Below are 20,995 nucleotides of genomic sequence, written 5' to 3'. Positions count from 1 at the left end.
TGTTCTTGGTTCATTTAAACTCCTGGATAATTTGTCAATATGCAGGCAAAACCCTCCAAGAATGTATTAAATTTTCAGTACTGTTTAATGTTTTGTACATTTATTAGTGATTATTCCCATTCACTGGAATCCTAAAAGCAAAACTTTTTAACCTTTCCTTGTTCCCACGTGGAACTGTTCACAGGATTACAAGACAGAAAACACAGAAACTTATTAATTTATTATAAAAAAATCATGGCTTAGTAACAATATGACAGAATATCTTTTCTGTAAATCAGAATGATGCTTGTGTTTTCATGTCTGCATGTGGCCTTCTTAATGCTAAATGTAAACTGAGGCTAGAAATCAAAAGTGAAGGTGACTTACCTTCATCTAACGATGACTGACTGTATCTTTCTGCAGATTTGATAGCAGAGGAGGATCCAGCTCCCTGTGCGATCTCAGGGCACGGGCGCCAATGCCCCATCAACGGCACACAGTGCAGAGAAGGCTGGCACGGCCCCAACGGGGGCATCACCAACTTCGACAACTTTCTGTTTGCCATGCTGACGGTGTTTCAGTGCATCACCATGGAGGGCTGGACAGACGTGCTCTACTGGGTGAGTACTGCTCTGGCCTCACATCTTGATAACCTGTGGCTGACACACTGATGCATTCTCAACCACAGTAATGTGACTGACAGGGTGATGATGAAGGTGATGATCATTTCCTGAGGCACCTTCTATTACTCGCATGTGATTGATTGGCTAAATGACTCAACACATTCATCAACCTATTACTACTCATCTGGCGCTATCAATATTCTTATGAGATCTGGTTTAAAAGAGACATGTTATGGTCGATTTTTACAATCTTGCACAATAATTTATTTTAATTCATTTATGTCGATGACTCTAATATGTCATAGATAGTAAAATACTGATGGAAGTTGTGTCTAAATATATTAAGTAGATAGACAGATTTAAGTTGCCTAATAGTAATCTAGCAGTTAAAACAATGTATTTATTGTATCATCCCTATAAATCCTAGACTTCACAGTTGTTTTTTCCTCAGGTTTTTAATCCTTGACCTTTTTTTTACATTTTGTCATGTAACAACTATAAAGAAAAATCAACAAATAAAATGAATTATGAAGTCTATGTAAACAAAATGATCTTTCATAAGGGATAGTTGAGACCAAAACACAACTGAATACTTTTATCATTCAATTTTTAAAATACAGCTCATAGCAATGAGTAAAAATTAAGAATCGATCACCAATCTTTAAATAAAAGCTGAAACAAGAATAGCTTATACCAAAACTGGATTAATGCAACATCTTTTCACAGAAAAAGGGTAAGAGGAGGTTTCTAGAGCTTTTTCACAATGTTCATTATCACCTAAATGAAGTGAGATACTATGTTAAATTTGCTTGTAAAACCAATGCAACAAAGAAAGCTAGAACAATTAAAATGAGTTTTGTAGTATGTCTCCTTTAAGACAGATGACTTTTTCAGCTTGATTCTGTCTTTTCCACTGATTTTACTCCGTTTTTCCTCTTTTCTCTCTTCTCTTCTTCTCCTTCCATGTTTGCTTTTCCAGATGAACGATGCTATGGGCTTTGAGCTTCCTTGGGTTTACTTTGTCAGTCTTGTGATCTTCGGCTCCTTTTTCGTTCTTAACCTGGTTTTGGGTGTGTTGAGCGGGTAAGAGCTTTTTTCTCTTTGAAGACAGGGGCTTTCTGCTCTTTTGTGAGCTGGAGGTTCTCTGTTTTCTCTTTGTGTCTGTGTCTGTTAACTGGCTGCTCTCGGCTCCCGTAGGTCAACGATGCCATCGGATTTGAAACGCCGTGGATTTACTTTGTCAGCCTGATTATACTGGGCTCCTTTTTCGTGTTAAACCTTGTGTTAGGTGTGCTAAGTGGGTAAGACGCAGCGTGTGCGGTGGATTTGGTTTGCAGTGTGGAAAGCATGTTTCTCTGTTTGGGATAATAAATCAGTTTACCATTGTGATGATAAAATTATGATAAGTTAATAACTGACCTGCAGAACAGAGGTGCATACTAGTAATAATGGCATAATAATGCAATAACTCATTCTCAAGAATCAATAAACTTTAAATTACAATAAACATTTAAACAGTGAAATTGTAAGACATTTGAAATGTAAAGAAAGAAAACAACAGAAACAACAAATAAAATGAATTATGAAGTCTATGTAAACAAAATTATCTTTCATAAGGGATAGTTGAGACCAAAACACGACTGAATACTTTTATCATTCAGTTTTTGGTAAAGAAAAAAAAAAAAAAGGAGAGAACGGAGAAAAATGATAAATCAAGAAAAAATTATTGAGTTTCTCTTAATTTATCGTAATTAATTGATTTGTTGTTTATTTTGACAGGTCTAGTTATATGGTGATATATTTCAAGAAACTTATGGTAATTTTAAACATTATCGGTTACAGCTAATATAAACCAATGTTCAGGTTCTGTAAATCACTATAAAATGTGTTTTATACAAAAAGGTTGACCCCTATTAATGCACTCGATACTTTGTTGAGGCTCTTCTTGCATGAAATACTGGATCAGTGTGCCATAACATGGAGGCAAGCCGCCTGTGGCTCTGCTGTTGTGTTAGTGGAGCCGAGTTTGCAGAAACCTTCAGCAAGTCAACATGGTTGGATCTGGCGTTCCTCATTTCAACTTATATTTTCTCTATGGGATTTCGTTCAGGCTATTTTCCTGGGCAGTCAATCACACTTAGTCAGCATTTGTTTTAACTTCCACCTTTTTCCATCACATTTTCAATTCAACTTAGCTTTAGGTTAAATTTACTTGGATAAAGCGGAAACAGTTGGATGTCTTGGATCCCATGTCTTGGATCGTGACTCTTGAAGCACTAGCCACAGCCCACACTTGGTGAATCTACACCAAACGTTTGCATGGGCTTTGCTTCACAGTCTTCTTAGTGCTATTGTTATCACTGTTATTTAAACAACTTTTTATACCACAGTTTTTTCTTCCACTGAACTTCCCATTGATACACTCTGTAAACTTCTTTAGCAGTGACACTGTGGCTAATGCTGCTCATGTAGCATGTCAGTGACTTCACCAGGAGAATTATCAACAATCAACAATCTTGTTTATGATTCTATTCATTGGACTTTTCAGGAAGGTGATATTTTTGTGTTGAAAATCCCTCTATTGGTGGTTTTTTTTGTCTGTTTCCATTAGTTGTAAGCCATAATGTTCACCATTAACAGAAAAAAGCATGTCAAAATACAACCATGTATTAAACCTATAATATTTCATTTCAGTAATCTATTTACTAAACATTTCAGAAATATTCTAATTCACCTGTAATGTGCTGGTAAATTTCTCAGCTGTTTTGATTCTAAACTATTACATCCTGTCTATGACAGCTGCATTGTGAACATTTCTGCCTTCAGCCTGTCCCAGACCCAGTCATCTTATGAGAGAAAAATTAATCTTGTTCCTCGCCCTTCACTCCCTCTGCGCTGCTAAGCTCTCTCAAACCCCGGTTTGCTTTCCCGTCGCTGCAGCGCCGGGCGGGGTGTTACAGTAGATTTAACTCTAGCTGGTTGACCAGTAGGAAGGAGAGTTTAATTTTCCTTTTTTAGAAATCCATTAAGGTTGACAGAGCTGTCACACCAGGTGGACGAGAAGTTCCTGCAGAAGGTTTTAAATTGATGTTATCTTTTCGCTTACTTTACGTCTTAACGTTTTTGAGCAGCTTCCTCACTGGTTAAGACATTTCTCTTTGCACCTTGTGCTTTAGTCACCTAAATGTTGCGTAATTGTCAAGTATTTAACTTGGTCATTATATCAGCCTAAATGTGTATTTGTCTTAGTATAAACATTTTTCTTCTTTCATAGTTTCACTGTTTAATAATTCCTATAAGCAATTATTTAATGTGAGTGTTGCATGTTTTCATAAAATTGTAGAAATGTACCTTTTCTGTATGATTAAGACGATCGCCTCAAGGATACGCTACTGTATTGCTGGACTCTATTTATAGCACTGTGCCGTCTCTGTAAGGTGTGCATCTCCCTCCAGTGGCAAGAGTTCAGAAAAACACAAACTGAAATGTTAAGCCATGCCCCCCAAAAAACCAATAAATCAGACAATTTAATGCTAGAAAACACAGATATTATCTATTGTGTGAAAGAGCCTCTCTTGTTTGCTGTGAACGCTTGTTTTGTTTGTGTTTGCATTAACTCATGCGCATCTTTGTATGTGTATGTTTGTTTTTGTCTATGATTGCTGCTTCCACATTGCAGAGAGTTCTCTAAGGAGAGAGAGAAAGCTAAAGCTCGAGGAGACTTCCAGAAGCTGCGTGAGAAGCAGCAGCTGGAGGAGGACCTGAAGGGCTACCTGGACTGGATCACTCAGGCTGAAGATATTGACCCTGACAACGAGGACGAGGCTGAGGAGGGGAGCAAGAGAAACCGTAAGCAACCGTCCTCTGCTGTCTCTCTCTCACAAGAACATTGCTGAACTTGGATTATTAAGGAAAATATTCAGGAGCATTCATTTTTTGTTGGCATAAAAGCTTTGGGCTTCACTCACGGAGTGGCACATTTCCTGGTGACCAAATGAACTCGTTGCGCTACAACCTACAGGCAAACGAGGCTCTTCAAACACAAGATGTGCAAAGAAAAAGCTGAACTCAGGATGTTAGAAAATGACTGTCAGGTAGAATAAGTAGAATACAATAAATCACATTGTTTTAAATGTATTTTCCAATAATATATAGTTAAATTTAAGGTTACACACTCCTGAATATTTTCAGGGATTTAAAAAAGTGTGTTGTTGTCAGTTTCATAATCATCACAATTATTTAAGAAAAGTGTCCAAAATATTTTGTAAATATTTAAGGTGTTTTCCAGAACATTTAACTAAATATAGAAATTAATTGACATTACTAAATCAAATAATGCTGTCTTTGAGTTTTGCTTTAAGGCCCTTTTACATTTCCACAGCTAATCTTAGGACTTTTTTAGACCAGTGAGTTTTGCTTGGACTAAATCTTGACAAAATATATAATTTCATCAGAGAGAAAAAAAATCTAACAGATGACTTTAGCAGAAGAAAAACTCTCAATCCAGATCTTCTTTCTTTAAGTTCCAAAACATGATGCAGAAGCGACAACATGCTTTGGTCTCACCTTGTATTTGAAAATGGTGATTACAGCTTATTGCATCATTTGCATATTCATTCATGAGTTCCAACTGCGATTGCCACACCCATTGCTCAGTTCCTCATTCTATGTTACTTTTTAAGTTTCACACTCTGAATATTTTCCCAGAAGGCCGATGGTCCACACCTTTTTCCGCTCAAAAATCCCATCTTCATCCAGCTTCACGTGTCAGTCGGGTCTCCATGAGTCCCTGCAGCTAACATGTTCGCATGTTAGTCCAGGTTCTCATCACTTCCAGATGCTTCCTGTGACTAACTGCTCTCCGTTGTTGTTCTTCTGCCCTACTCAGTGTCTGCAGTCCAGTGTGACTCCTGCTGCTTTTGTCATTGTTGGATATTGATATTTTGAATACTGTTGTTGTCCTGTGGTGCTTGTCTGCTCTGACCCATTTTGATAGCAGCCCATTCTCGCCCTCTTCCCCGCCCTCCCCATGTCCCTCTGCTGTGCCGTTGTGTCTGAATGCATGGGGGCTTGCATGCATTGCACATGAAGGGGTGACTCTGGCTGACCTCACCGAGAAGAAGAAAGGAAGGTTTGGGTGGTTCAGCCAGTCGTCCGACACTCATGGTAAATTCTGTGGTTCTCCCTCCAGTGTTCTCAAGCTTAGTGTGTCTGTGTGTGCCCAATCTGTACGTGTCTGTTGTTTTTATCACATGATGTAAATAAATAACCTGTGCTGATATTTAGAAACAGTTTTAGGTATGAATTGTCCTTGGAAAATGCTGAGTTACTGAAAGTAGCATGTTATCCCTACAAAACAAATGAAAAACAAATTATCTCTGGTGATCTGCTTCCTCACAATATATAAAAATACTTTTTAATTCTTATCACTTTGTTTTTTTGTATCTGTTGGTGAAACAAACTCTCTTTAGTTTCTTAAAAACGAGCGTTTATTGTAGACTAAAGTCAGGGAATATGCTTGAAAACTCATATTTTACATCCCAGCCCTTATTTTTTAGAAAGGGAGAAAGATAGTTTTCCCCCTTTGGATGGGACACTTATTTTTATACGTTAAAAATAACTTTCTTAAATGGGATATTTATACACAGATACATGCTGTAACACAAGCTGCTAAGATCTAATCTCATAGCCAGATGGCACAAATTGGAATTACATTTCTTAAATGATTATAGTAAAAACCCAAAAGCGTTGAAAAGATGAGTGGTTGATATTACTTTGCACCATATGCTGCAGGCTCAGGCGAAATGCAGTTCCTATTAACCAAAGCATATCGAGATAATTAGGGTACTTTATTCATTTTACCTTGAGGGGACATGTTGCAGCCAGATGTCTTTGAGATAGATAAAACTTTGAAAACCTCTAACCTTTTGCTGCTGATGCTGTAAAGTCAGTTGTATAAACACTAACCTTAAGCCCAGCTCCTCAATTTACATACTGACAACACGGATCATTTTAAATGCATCATTATAAGCTTTGTTACTGATTCCAGTTTCCAGTTTTTGAAAAGCTTTGGCCTTGTGATACCAATTCTGACAGATTGTGATTCCTTTCCTTTTTAAGAACTATTATTTAAGACTATGTTCAGTAGAAACAGCTTTAAAAGTACATTCCTTTTTATTTAAGTGGCTATGGTTTACATAGATCTTTGTCACTGAAAAAAAGAGTTTTGCTAATACTTTGAAACATTGACAAAATGATTAGTGTTCAATCTTCCAAACAGCCTTTGCTGTTTGGAAGTAAGTTGTGCTGTTAGTGTGGTTAGCATCACAAAAATAGCATCCTTCTTTTTTATTCTGGGAATATGCAAAATGTTGACTCTTATCTTAACTGTGAGATTTCCAAAAGACTGCCGAGTAAAAGTCAGAAGGTGAAGCCCTCATACAGTATGAGGGGCCGTTTAGGACAAAATCTATGTTTTGTCTCTCACACACTACAAAAAAACTCACGCGCACTCAAAAAATGCTCAAATTGCGTATACACACTACTAAAATGTCACACACGCATACAAATGTTATCTTTCTCGCACACATACACTGTCCTAACATCTCGCACATGCACACACATTTTATCTTTCTCGCACACATACATTGTAGTAACAACTTGCACACAGATTTTTTGGAGTGTGCGTGAGGCTTTTGTAGTGTAAAAGACAAAACATAGATATTGTCCTAAGCGGCCCCTCATAATACAGCCTTCCTGCTATCTGCATAACGTTTTTCTCTCTCACAGCTTGAATGAACCACAGCTTGTTGACATGTCGAACAAAATACCCTCTTTCATCTCTGGTTCCTCTGACTTCCTTTAAACTCCTCGCTGGAGCTAAAAATAGCTAAATTAGGTCCTTTTTAATTAGTAATATCACTGAAGATTGTAGATGTTATCAACTCAACACAATGCATTCACTGATTGGGAATAACATTTTATTTTTGAGTTTTCAGCAATGTGAGCCACAGTCAAAACTTTTCAAGATAAAAATTTCCTCTTGTGTATTTACTAATAATAGTACTATATTACTTATAAAATCAGTACAGACTGGTTTACTGTATGTTTGTCACTGTGCATGGTTTACTAGTGGACAGCCTAAAGAGTACACCTTCACTTCCATATCATTTCCCTTAACCTTACATGTCAGCCAATAAATGAGACAGTTTTTTGTGATAATAGATCTGTGCACAGTAGCAGCCACTTAACATACTTAACACCGTGTGCCCTAGTTTAAAAGCGAAAGTCTGAATATGGGAAACGGGGCTAAACCCAGATCACGACTCCAGCAGTCAGCACTGTTTTCAGAGCTGAAAGCTGTCTGAAAGCTCAGGAATCAAAGACAACTTCCCCACACAAGCTCAGCAGAAGCACCTGAATTTAAGAGCTGAGACATTTCACACGACTCATCGAGTGTCGCCACAGTCTGTCTTTATATCATAGTAAATCAAGTGTAGCAGCATTTCAAAGACAAGTAATGGGAGCTCCGACCTAGTCTCTCCAATGTCTTCCATGTTATTTTTATTCATTTATTTTTTTAGTATTGGTTGTCCCTGGTATAGCAGCTGTGTATTTGCCTGTAACTTGACTGCCTTGCAGCGCCTTCAGGATGATACTGATGATGACAGAAACACAGCTGCTCCTTTTTGTCTCTATGGATGCTCTTGTTGCACAATCAGAGATCTTTGACTGTCTTCTATTTACTGTTCAGCAGTGATCAAACACTTTCCAGATTTTCTTTAAACTTTACGAATCACAAGGAAATTTTCTTTCTGTTTGCACTTTTTGGTGTGGTTTGTATATTAATAAAAAAAATTTTAAAAAACAAGCAGCGTGTGATTTTATAGTTGCTAATGGTTGTTCTGTGTGCTGCCGCAGCGAGCGTTCCAGCCAGTGAAACAGAATCTGTGAACACCGAGAATCAGAACGGAGAGGATGAAAAGACACCCTGCTGTGGACCTTTGTGGTCAGTACAGAGCAACCTGCAGCTAGTCCACATTGCTTTAAACCTTTAACTCACAATGGGATTTCACAGCTTTTATCTCTCAGTACTGCTAACAGTTTTCTAAACTCATGTTTGTTTTTTCTTTCAGTCAGAAAATCTCAAAGTCAAAGTTCAGGTCAGTATATTTTTTAGGTGCATCTTCTAGTGCAGAAAGCTTCTGGTATAAGTTGTGATCATATGTGACTATTAGTCTGTTAGCGGCTCTTGCTTTACTTTATACATAATGAGTCTTTTTTCTTTCTGGGGATGATAAATTAGCAGCTTTCATAAGGTCAGCATGTACCTTAAAGTATTTTTATAGAAAAGCCTTACTCAGTGTTTTTAGCTCATTTGCTGTTCACTATGACTTGCAAAATTCTACTCGCACAGTCCCCTTGAGGCTTGTGCTGTAGTATCAAGACTGCATGGTGTGTATTTTCTTAACTTAAGGTTTTATTTATCATACCCTCTCCTCTTGTAGTCGGCGCTGGCGCCGCTGGAACAGGTTCTGCCGCAGGAAGTGCCGTTTGGCTGTGAAGTCTGTACCTTTTTACTGGCTGGTCATCATCCTGGTGTTCCTTAACACGCTCACCATCTCATCGGAGCATTACAACCAGCCTCTGTGGTTAACACAAGTTCAGGGTACGATCTGAATACACAGACACGTCTGTCTTCTAACAAGAACCACATCACTACTTTTAAATTGTTGGGGGGTTTTTTGAGGATTTTTTATGATAATCTGGGTAACTGTTATAAATGCTTTACCTAGAGCAAAACAGAGCAAATAATACAAAGTAGAGATGATGGACAATATATAATAGAGGATGAGAAACATGAAAAACAGAGAGGGATGAAAAGATTAGGATGGATGGAGGATGAGATAAATAGGGATTAGAAATATCAGGGATAATAGGGGAGGAATGAAGTTTGTACAGATGTGGGATGAGAGGGATGAAACAAGTAAGTGAAGAGTGATAAAGCTAGCAAGGAGGGATGCAAGGGATGAGGAAGATAAGGATGAAGGTGTGAAAGAGATAAAGAGAAAAGAAGGGAGAGAGGAGGGATGAAATAATGAAAGGTTGAGATCAAAAGATTGTGATTATCTTCTAACCAGGTTAGCCCGATATAACAGCTTGGGTAACAATGATATGGATGTTTAATTTGTCGATCTACACTCAGCTGTGCACCGGCCTACACTGAACTCAGTCTAATTGTTTTTATGTACATTTTTGATTTGCTTTTTTTTGTCTTTTACGTCTTACTCCTTAATGTTTGTTTTTTTTTTTCTTACACAAAGCATGTTTTTATGTTCAAGAGATCCATATGATACAAAATAATATCGGTTACAGTAAGAGAACAAAGAAATATACATATATTTACACTTAATTTTTGTTGAAAACTTTCTCATTTGATTGTTTATTGTGTTTTTAACCAAGCAAGTTTAAATCCATACTGTAGTTATGTTGTCACACTGAGTTTTCAATGAAAAGATGCTTAAGTATTTTTTCTGATTAATGGAAATTAAAGTCAAATTGATTAACTCCATCAAATAAAATTGACAGTGTCTTTCTGAAGGTTGAAATGATGTTTTTATTTCTTTCAGATGTGGCTAACAAGTTGCTGCTGGCCCTCTTCACATGTGAAATGTTAGTGAAGATGTACAGTCTGGGACTCCAGGCCTACTTCGTGTCCTTGTTCAACCGCTTTGACTGCTTTGTGGTGTGCGGAGGAATCACTGAAACCATTCTGGTCGAGCTGGAAATCATGTCTCCTCTTGGGATTTCTGTGTTTCGCTGCGTCCGTCTCCTGAGGATCTTTAAGGTCACGCGGTGAGTTTATTTTGTTACTCGTGTTTGTTGGTGTGTCTCCCCACTGTGCTGTTTATTTATTCAGGTAATCTCTTGTTTCAATCGGCCCTCACAGGCACTGGCAGTCTCTGAGTAACCTGGTGGCATCTCTGCTCAACTCAATGAAATCCATTGCTTCCCTGCTGCTGCTCCTCTTCCTCTTTATCATCATCTTCTCCCTGCTGGGCATGCAGGTGTTTGGTGGGAAGTTCAACTTTGACGAAACCCAGACGAAGAGAAGCACCTTTGACAACTTTCCCCAAGCCCTCCTCACTGTGTTTCAGGTAATTTTTTTATGATTAGACTTCATCAAAAAGCTTGTTTAGAGTCTTTTTTTTTCATTACCCTGAACAACACAAAGATAAGTAAGGCACAACAACTTCCAACAATCAAACTACACAATGTTGACATTTTCATTCAAACGACATTACAATTAGATGTTTCAGCCTCCAAGTTATGGAGATCTTTGGCATCTATTCTAGACCATATCCTTCATTTCCTGTCTTTTAAGTTCTGACGTTAGGTGCAGCACATTTAAAAGCATCTTTTTTTTCCAGAATTTATATGAAGTTTATTGCTGACAAATGTTGACTCTGTGCTTCAGGCAGTGGAAAACAGAAGAGAATTTATATTCCAGACACAGTGTTTAAAATATTTCTCAAACTACAAGTTTTTGTTGTGGATATGTTGCTATTCAGTGTTTTTTAATGTTTCCACATTTGGTAGAAGTACAAATACAAACCTTTTGGTGGGATTTCATAGGATAGATCACTAAAGAAAATCTGAAAAGTGTGGCAGGCAGATGCATTCAGCCTCTTTGAGTCTCACTAAGTACTATAATGCATTTAGATCCTGACCGGAGAAGACTGGAACGCTGTCATGTACGATGGGATCCAGGCGTACGGAGGCCCCTCCTCCAGCGGGATGGTCGTGTGTTTTTACTTCATCATTCTCTTCATATGCGGAAACTGTATCCTGACTCATCCTGGCGCTCATGTTGCTACTGTTTAATACTGTTTGGATTTAAGCACCTCAGAAATGTGGTTTGTGGAGTCTTTCTTTATTTTTACATCAGAGGGTTATTCTTTACTGACCTTTCTGCTCAGATATCCTCCTGAATGTCTTCTTGGCTATCGCTGTGGACAACCTGGCAGATGCAGAATCACTCAACACAGATGAAGGAGACAAAAAAGAGTGAGGACCTGATCTCACTATTTCTTTCTACCATATTTTTGTTTATTATTATTATTATTATTATTATTATTATTATTATTATTATTATTATTATTATTATTAATGCCACATGTGTGGAAAAAGTACCTATAAATTTTTCCTGTAACTTACAGTGACAAAAAGGAAGATGAGAAAGATGAAAAGGTATTATCACAGTTCGTTCAACGACCAAACAAAAACTAATATACCAATTTATTGTAACACAATTGTTCACATTTTCTGATATATATATATATTTTTATTATTAGGAAGAAGAGGAAGAGGACAATGATGAGAATGGAGGAGATGAAGAAGACCCAGAGGTTCCATCAGGTCCTCGCCCGGTCATCGCTGACCTGGTAAAGAAGGAAAAGATCATTCCGATCCCAGAGGGAAGTGCCTTCTTCATCTTCAGTAACACAAACCCGTAAGACACACTTACATCATCGGTGAACCAATGCTCAACCTATAAAAACAAAAAAATATATACTTCACCCAGCACTGAAGATTTATTCCACATTAAAATCATAAAGTTGCCTATAGTATCTCTCTGATATGTGATTGGCTGTTGTTCTTTCTTCCAGGGTGCGAGTGTTTTGTCACCAACTCATCAACCACCACATATTTACCAACCTCATCCTGGTGTTCATCATGCTCAGCTCCGTGTCGCTCGCTGCCGAAGACCCGATCCGCAACTTCTCCGCCCGCAACATTGTAAGTCTGCAAAGCTTAAACAAAAAACTATATCCACAACCAATACACATTTAGCACAGACCAGAAGAAGAAGTAACACTTTGGACTAATCACTTGTCAGGTAATAAATGTTGTTTGACACTCCTTAGTCTCGTCAAATGATCCCACTCTTGGTTTTTGCATGTTTTAGCTCTCTGAGTGTAAAGCAAATATATTCTAGAGTTCTTTCTAAAGCCTTTATTTTTACCTGAAAATTTTTCATTTTTTAATCTGCCAATTATTGAATTGTTTTAACATGTGATGAATTAAGAAATAATAGCTGAATATATGAAAGAATAGATGTTGGAATTTTGTGGAAAAAAATGTTTGTATTAATCCAGTGAGAGGCAAAAAGTCTAGTTTTACAGTTTACTCTCACAAATCCCTGATCATATTTTGTAACAATTAGATATGGCCAACTTAAAATCATCTTTTTGTATGAAAACTTTAATTTATCAAAGTAAATTTGGCATTTATCTGGCATCATGTCCCTGAAGACGCAGCCAGGAGGTCAAGACAGAAACCTTTTTTGTAGCAGCATTCATAATATTCATACTGCTTTACAGAAAAAAGAACTGCACTGTCTTTGAGGACAGAAACACAGGAAAAAGGCACAAACTGTGTTAAAATGTGTGCTATGAAAAGATTAACAGTAAAATAAAAGAAATTAGATATCTCATAATTACCTAAGAACTGATAAACTTAGATAAAGGTGGTAGGTTGATAAGTTATTCTGTAAAAATCTTGATAAAAAGTATTATTTTAGAAAAAATGTGATTGCTGTTTTTAAGGACCAGGATTACTCTGATTAATATTTTTATGTAGATAATACAACTGTAAAAATGGGAAATAGTGGAGCTTCTTTTGTGCTGTTTGAGTAGAGTTATGTTAAAAGCAAGTTTTTAGGCAACTTTAAACATTTCGGTTTAAGAACTCCCACATTAGATTAAGCTACTATGTAGATCATTTTCTAAATACTTGCTGGGAAATCTCCTCCAATGTTTGTAGTTGTTTTGCTCTGTAATTTTTACTGGATTCACAAAGTAAATTGCATTAAATACATGCAGGAGCACAAAGTCGACCAGATGGATTCATCTGCACCTATTTCTGCCGGTGCAAATGACAAAAATCGCAAAAAGCAATCCAGATGTGATTTAGAAACGAGACAGAAGAAAGAGCGCTCCTGGTCCTGACCTGATCCTCATCTTTATGAGCAGCAGCAAACAAACTATGGTTCCCGCTGCAGTTGCTGCGCTGAAGCGCCACTCATTTATAAAGTTTGTTTTTACCAAAGCATCTGCTTTTAATGCAGCTTACACAAAGTACATAAAGTCACAAACTATTAGTATAAAATATTTAGCAGACATCACTAGAAAACATGTGAGATTTGTGACATCTCTGACCACAACAGAACAACATTAAATGTACTGCTAATATTTTTTAGATATATTGTTCTTATCATTAAGTTAAAATATATCCAACCCATATATATTAAAAATGTTTTTTTTCTTTATTGAAAAATGTACATATAAAACGGCTATATGTTAAAATGACAACAAATATCATATTGTAGATATTTAGCAAAATGATAAATTGTCTTTTTTCAAAAGGTCATGTAACATTTTTTTTACATTTTATTTAGTTGGACTTCAGCAAAAATGTCTTGAATGCATGGACAATGTTCCATTTAATGAGGACACACTGTTCCTCACTGAGCATCAAAAGTACACAATCTTCCCAGTGGAGTTAATCTGGAAAATATAAGATACATAAGTAAGCATAAAAATAGAATGTGCTCGTATTATTGATCAGTTTCTGATCTGTTTTAAATCCTAGAATTTAGGATTAACTTTTATACATTTTTGTTTGGATTTAATTACTTGAATGAATATCCACATAAATGTACTGTTTCTTTTATGTATCAAGCTCAGAGCTTGAGAATCCACAGTTGAGGAGAGTTTGTAGAAAAAAGTTTACAAAATGTGAAAATGATCAGGTCACGGAGTTCCTTTTATTCAAACTAAATACAACTTTCTGCAAACTAAGTTTCAGGGTTTTTTTTTTTATAGCCTTACTCTATTTTTCATGTGTTTCAATGGTGTATGAACTGAAAATATGGGGCTCGAAGGCATTACCTTTTCATGCATCTGATACAGTAGACATGGCATGTGGATTGTTTCAGCGTTTTAAAACGCTTTGTAGCAAATGCAAACTATGCATGAGTGCTGTGTAAATTTTATTGCTTTGACCTACTAATGACATGACTGAATCTATGGTGCGAAGACACTCTGTCTACCCTGGTAAAGATTCACTCACCTCAACATGTCAAATGCTTAGGCAGGCTGACATGGCAGTAGCTAATGTTATTTGACCGTCAATGGGCTCTCACAGCTCTTTAGACCAAGATTGTTTGGGGATTATAAAGTATTGAAAAAACATATATGGCACCATGGCATAATTTAATTCACCTTGTCTTTATGAAATAGAACAATACATATTACTCTCTTTCTCACAGATTATACAAAATATGGGTTCTTTATAAGCAAAACCCATATTTCATAAGGAAGACTTGATGTTTTACAAAGTAGATTTAATTTTGTTATCTTGAGATTTTTGTCAGACGTCTTTTTAGATAAAACTGCTTACCTGACAAGGTAGGAGTGGTCTGACAGAAACTTTTTAAAGCAAACTCAAAAAGAAAAAAAATCTCTTATGAGCTAAATCCAGCAAAAACACTAGTGTGGTCCCGATTTTAAATTCTCAGGTAGGATGTTTAATTTTCTCTTTTAAATGCAATAGAGTCTCTATGTTTGAGTGAAGTAACTCTTGGTAATCCTCCTTTGTAAATGCTTAAATATTTACTCCTTTCTTTCATCTTGTTTATGATGTATAAAGCTGCATGATGACTGTCTTTGTTAAACATCTACATTGCTTTTTGCAGATACTTGGTTACTTTGACTATGCTTTCACCGCTATCTTTACTGTTGAGATCGTGTTGAAGGTAAATGCCCTGTGTCCCCTGTCTGTGCTGTCACTAACCTCATTCCAATAACACTCCAAACGTCTCGTTGCCTTCCAGGTCCTAGGCTATGCAGATTATGTCTTCACTAGTATGTTTACATTTGAGATCGTATTGAAGGTAACCCCATAGAGTGACAACGAGAGCCTTGCTGCATTCTCTCCTTGTGTGTCACCTGCCACTCAGTGCAACCTAGCTTGTTTGTTTCCTTTCTCTTATTTGCTTTTATTCTTCATGGCACCTCTTTTAAAAAGCAAAACAATTACTATTTTGGACTTTTTGGTTGCACACACTAACATTAACACGAGATTTGTTAAATTATCCTGATCAAAGAGCTTCTCATGGGGGAAGGAAACATCTCATGAACATGACATTATTCTCACTTGGGTGTCACATCATTGGGGCAGTCATCGCTGAAACAATTTTTGGTGGAAATGTGGAAAACAAGATGCAACCTCTGTTTGCCTTGCAACAAAATTTTATGGGGTGTTCCGACATTTTCGAAGGCATTGGCTGAAGTTGAGGTCAGGGTTTGTGTTGTAACAGCATAAAGCCAGCTCCAGTCAAAGCTACGAAGCTCCATGCTTATCATACTGACTGCTCTTCAGAATTACCATAAAAGAGGGGGCACAACCAACCATGTTCCTGCCGAGCATGGTTCAGTCTGCTTTCCCCGACTGGCTGCATATCAATGTGAAGTCGCCTCTGCAGCCGTTCAGGCAAAAATAATAAACAATTGATGACCTTACTGCTTTCGACCTTCATATTCTCAAGCGCTCTTAGTTAGCAGTCTTGTGTCTTGGCCTTTCTGCAGGGCTTCACATTTATATGTGCTTGGAAAACAAGCATTTTACTTTCATTATTTGAAGAAGAGTTATTTTGGCTGGTTATTTCTTCTCTGCCTGCTGAACTGCAAAGTTTCAACTGGGAGCTGCCTCCAGTTTAATCTGAGCATTTAAAGAACATATCAGAATGTGCTTTAAGAGGACGGCCAACATGAATGTGACAGTAAGGCCATTTCCGGTTTCCAATCCCTATAAATACAGCTGTTACAGGTTTGACTTCATGGCAACAAAATGCATGTTTGATTGCCTCATTCCATAGCGGATTGCGAAATAAATGACTTACTACTACATTCATGTTTTTAAGGGCCGTGGGGGTGGCGATAGTAGAGTTAGCCTTCCTGCTTCACTGCTGTGAGCTCGCCACCCCAAATCAGAGTGATCTAAAAGAGTGTGGAGAAGTGTGTGCGTGTGTTTGACTGCAGGACTCTGAGTGCTGAGAATATTCCTGTTTAAGCTGTTTATATCGGCTGTGTTTGAGTCCTCTGCAGTATGAAATGTAACACTGTTTGTGTATAAAAAAAGCTGTAATTTTTTTTTGCGCGTTTAATACCATCTGTCCTCTCCTCAGATGACAACATATGGAGCTTTTCTCCATAAGGGAGCATTCTGCAGGAATTACTTTAACCTCCTGGATCTCTTGGTGGTCGGGGTTTCTCTTGTCTCCTTTGGCATTCAGTGAGTAAAAAAGAAAATTTGATCTGCAGGCAGTCATGATAGGATCTTTTGCAGGTCTCTTCCTGCACGCGTCTCTCCTGGCGTACTTCTTCTGCGTTCTCTCGGATCTCTGGAATCAGATTTTCAGAGTTCCCCACTGGGAATATTTGAACTTACCCAACATTCCCAGCCACATGGTATATAGTGAAGTTTTACCATTTATTAGCATTTTCATCTCAATACACCACTGACAAATATTGTGCTATGAAATGTCTATTTGTGAACATGTGCCTTTTATTGTTTAAATATGCTAACTACAGAGGAGTATATTTGTTTGTTCTGTAATCTGATAATAGTTTCCACTAAACAACCAGCAAATCTCACTGTTTTTATTTACAGCTCGAACGATCTCAGCTTCGATATGAAAGCCTTTCTAACTCTGAGATAAACTGAATGCAGCATCTGACTTGTGCAAGTCTTCACTAGTAAACGTTGACTCTCTCCTCCCGGTTGACTGACAGAGTCGTTGCCCAAAACCCATTCCAGCAACTCAGATGGTGTAAATTGTGTTGTCAAAATCTGATTTAGCTGAGAAATGGGTACATTTTAAAGGGTACAAAAAAGCAACTTCAGTTCTCAATAAAAAAAAATTAAAAAAACCTTCAGAAAGTGTTTTAAATTTTTCTCAACAGTCAGTAAACTCAGTTGAAGTCACAACTGAGTTTAAGATGCAAATGTTATCTTAAATCAAGAACTTCATGAAAAGTAGAATGACTGAAACATTATTTTCCCTATTTGGGCTCGGATCCCTAATTCGTCACATTTTGCAGGTTTTACATTAAAATAAGATTCACAGTCTTGTCTTTTGGCGTCACTGAGGAATGGTTATTTATGTGGTTTCCTCAGGTCTTCGGCCATCTCCGTGGTGAAGATTCTCCGAGTTCTTCGAGTGCTTCGACCCCTGAGGGCCATCAACAGAGCCAAGGGCCTTAAAGTAGGAACTGAACTCATATTTCAGCTTCTGCACTGAAACTACAACTGTTTTTGATTCAGGTTTATAATATCTTGGTCTCTTTGTTCCACAGCATGTTGTTCAGTGTGTCTTTGTGGCAATCAGAACTATTGGCAACATCATGATTGTTACCACTCTACTTCAGTTTATGTTCGCTTGTATAGGTGTCCAGCTATTTAAGGTGAGCAGCACTCACTTATAGGACATTATGAAGACAGATCATTCTGAAATTAATAGTAATTAGTATGAACTTACACTTTTTTTTGTTTTATAGGGAAAATTTTACCGCTGCACAGATGAGGCTAAGTCCAGTCCAGAAGAATGCAAGTAAGGTTCAAATTCTTGTTTCCTGACCTTCATTTATCCCTTTACACTGATTTTCACCCTCCACATGATTGATCATTTTCTGCTAGAGGGACATACATCCTGTATAAGGATGGAGATGTTAACCAGCCAACGATGCACAGGCGGGTGTGGCACAACAGCGACTTCAACTTTGACAATGTTCTCATGGCTATGATGGCCCTCTTTACTGTTTCCACGTTTGAAGGCTGGCCGGCGTAAGACTCAAACATTTTACTCTCAAAGTGCTCAGAGTCCAGAGTTTTTAGTAAAACGATTGACATACATGTGTGTTTAGGTTGCTGTACAAAGCCATCGACTCCAACCGGGAGAATCTGGGACCCATTTACAACTACCGTGTGGAAATTTCCATCTTCTTCATCATCTACATCATTATCATTGCTTTCTTTATGATGAACATCTTTGTGGGTTTTGTCATCGTCACATTTCAAGAACAAGGAGAGAAGGAGTATAAAAACTGTGAACTTGACAAGAACCAGGTAAAAATCGCTACAACTTTTCTTTATGTGTACACTCTGGCTCTGATTCACCTGCTCTGTCTTTTGTCCAATGTGAACTGGATCTCAGAGTCTCCCACACAAGATATGCAGCTCTAATTGCACTAGTCTAAACATTTTATTTGCATTTTTTCAATTTTCTTGTTTCACAATCTAAATGTAATCTTTATCATTAAAGCAGAAAAATGACAAAACTCTAGAGAAATGCTTTCTGCTGTACTTTCATCATCTAAGTCTCTTGATCTATTAAAATCCAAGCTGACTGTTGGCATGAAACATTTCTAATATCGATCCCAAAGGTTTTACAGGATTTAATCAAGCAGGCAGAGATTGTTTGAAAATTCACCCTTCGTGTTGATATCTCTGTGCAGCGTCAGTGCGTGGAGTATGCGCTGAAGGCTCGTCCCCTGAGGAGATATATTCCCAAGAACCCGTACCAGTACAAGTTCTGGTATGTGGTGAACTCCACTGGCTTTGAGTACATCATGTTTGTGCTCATCATGCTCAACACGCTTTGCTTGGCTGTCCAGGTAAGAAATCAAGAAAACGTTTGCCTCAATGCCACAGTTGCATTTGTTAGGTTTACAAATGATGATTTCGCATTTTAAAATAACCTTATTTATTCTTTACCCTTTATATTTATTTTCTTTTTCAGCACTATGGCCAATCGGCACTTTTTAATTATGTAATGGATATTCTCAATATGGTCTTCACTGCTGTATTCACTGTGGAAATGGTTCTCAAGCTTATCGCATTCAAACCAAGGGTGAGTAGCATAAACAAAATAAACAGAAACATCATTAATTAACAAAAGCAAGAGTCTGACAATTTATGCAATTAATTTAACTGCCATTTTGAGAAACATTATCTGTCGACACAAAAAAGACTATTGTTTAACTAGAGATTGAAACAGTAGAAACTTGATTTACTTTGTTGATAAATTCAAAATGAAAGGATCGCTGTTTCAGAAAATAAATAAATAAGAAAATAAGACTTTATCACACTTCTTATGACATTTAAACCCAATCCACTAAGCTAATGGGGGTCCAGCTTCTTTGTCCAGTTTTATATGAGCTCTTCTTTCTCTTTGAAGCGTTTTTTTCATATTTCCATTGGTACTTTCATGACTTTTCTTTGGTGACAAGAAAACGTATCTGTTTAGCTCCCTCAGCTGTTACTTTGGCTTCAATAGATTAATATTACTCCCAGTCAGAAAATATTAGGTAAAATAAAAATGTAATTTAGAGCTATAATCTACTAAGGATATGACTAATATTTTGTGTCTATAGTAATTTTTTAGACCCTTTCTGTTCATTTACCCAAAATGATGGCAGTCCGTAGGTTTTGAGGAAGCAATCCTTTATCCTGAGCCGGTGGTACACACCACTTTGCTTCTGCTCTGCTCAGTCAGCAGGAGATAAAAGAAGCAGCAGTGCTTACTGCAGCACTTTTTACTGAGATTATCTCCCATGTTGAAAATGATGCACTTTTGTTGCACCTCCGTGTTGGAGAACTGCGTTTCTACTGAGAAATTAAATTCTGGGTCATCGCTGATCTACTGCGGATACGCCTCTGAATTGGCACACATTCGTAAAGTCGGTGCCAATGAGTGCAACACGCCACTTTAACCAACACAGCTGCTGTCCAGCCTGGTTAGCGTCATTGAGTCATTTGGCCTTTGAATTATGAAAGGGTAACAGCAGAGGGCACATTAGGACTTTTAATAATTAAAAAATCACATTTATTTCTGCTAAAATTTGGATTTTGAATATTGTATAATAAACCTGAATGATAGAAAAAAAAACATTGAACATCTCACTATCTGTTTTCATTGCTTGATTGCAGCTCTGTGTTCCAAAGAAAGACAGGATGCTAGTAAGAAAAAATGTGTTTTGCAGTGCTCAGCTCTTTTTTCTTTTAATCGCTGTATTTGCAGCAGTTTTGCTTGTAATTTTATTGTTAGCATGACTTTCGGTGTGGATTTTGTTCCCTTCAGCTTAACAACAGCCTGTAAATCAATGCGGTGTAATTATGGGCCATTCAGCTGAGGATGTCAGCAGGGGCTCCCTGTGTGTTTTTAAATTAGTAGTATAAGTAGATTTAAATTTCTGTGTAAGAGTTAAAACTTTTTTTGTTTATTTTTGCTGACTTTACACTTGACCCACACATCATTCAGGGATATTTTG

The 20,995-nt window shown here is 37.4% G+C and overlaps 1 protein-coding gene across 16 annotated transcripts in view; it reads left to right on the top strand.

Annotated features, from left to right (window-relative positions):
- The window catches only part of cacna1da (calcium channel, voltage-dependent, L type, alpha 1D subunit, a), a 76,455-nt gene that overhangs the window by 29,156 nt on the left and 26,304 nt on the right, over positions 1 to 20,995 (top strand). For 6 of the 16 annotated variants that reach the window (XM_008409702.2, XM_008409700.2, XM_017304774.1 and 3 more), the window contains exons 7-30: positions 403 to 599; positions 1,582 to 1,685; positions 4,282 to 4,451; positions 5,694 to 5,768; positions 8,523 to 8,610; positions 8,738 to 8,764; positions 9,110 to 9,270; positions 10,232 to 10,457; positions 10,552 to 10,759; positions 11,325 to 11,445; positions 11,582 to 11,669; positions 11,822 to 11,852; positions 11,957 to 12,114; positions 12,272 to 12,401; positions 15,361 to 15,420; positions 15,499 to 15,558; positions 16,852 to 16,958; positions 17,844 to 17,931; positions 18,023 to 18,130; positions 18,224 to 18,276; positions 18,363 to 18,509; positions 18,590 to 18,791; positions 19,181 to 19,339; positions 19,465 to 19,575. In XM_008409702.2, coding sequence (XP_008407924.1) covers positions 403 to 599; positions 1,582 to 1,685; positions 4,282 to 4,451; positions 5,694 to 5,768; positions 8,523 to 8,610; positions 8,738 to 8,764; positions 9,110 to 9,270; positions 10,232 to 10,457; positions 10,552 to 10,759; positions 11,325 to 11,445; positions 11,582 to 11,669; positions 11,822 to 11,852; positions 11,957 to 12,114; positions 12,272 to 12,401; positions 15,361 to 15,420; positions 15,499 to 15,558; positions 16,852 to 16,958; positions 17,844 to 17,931; positions 18,023 to 18,130; positions 18,224 to 18,276; positions 18,363 to 18,509; positions 18,590 to 18,791; positions 19,181 to 19,339; positions 19,465 to 19,575 — 2,879 coding nt within the window. The remainder of the gene's footprint in view (positions 1 to 402; positions 600 to 1,581; positions 1,686 to 4,281; positions 4,452 to 5,693; positions 5,769 to 8,522; positions 8,611 to 8,737; positions 8,765 to 9,109; positions 9,271 to 10,231; positions 10,458 to 10,551; positions 10,760 to 11,324; positions 11,446 to 11,581; positions 11,670 to 11,821; positions 11,853 to 11,956; positions 12,115 to 12,271; positions 12,402 to 15,360; positions 15,421 to 15,498; positions 15,559 to 16,851; positions 16,959 to 17,843; positions 17,932 to 18,022; positions 18,131 to 18,223; positions 18,277 to 18,362; positions 18,510 to 18,589; positions 18,792 to 19,180; positions 19,340 to 19,464; positions 19,576 to 20,995) is intronic. The other 10 variants (XM_008409710.2, XM_008409707.2, XM_008409704.2 and 7 more) reach the window with 6 other exon arrangements.

This window comes from Poecilia reticulata, linkage group LG5 (assembly GCF_000633615.1).
Source record: "Poecilia reticulata strain Guanapo linkage group LG5, Guppy_female_1.0+MT, whole genome shotgun sequence".
In the NCBI taxonomy this organism is placed as follows: Eukaryota; Metazoa; Chordata; class Actinopteri; order Cyprinodontiformes; family Poeciliidae; genus Poecilia; species Poecilia reticulata.
Note: the sequence above shows the minus strand (reverse complement) of the source record. Positions and strands in the feature narration are given on the sequence as shown.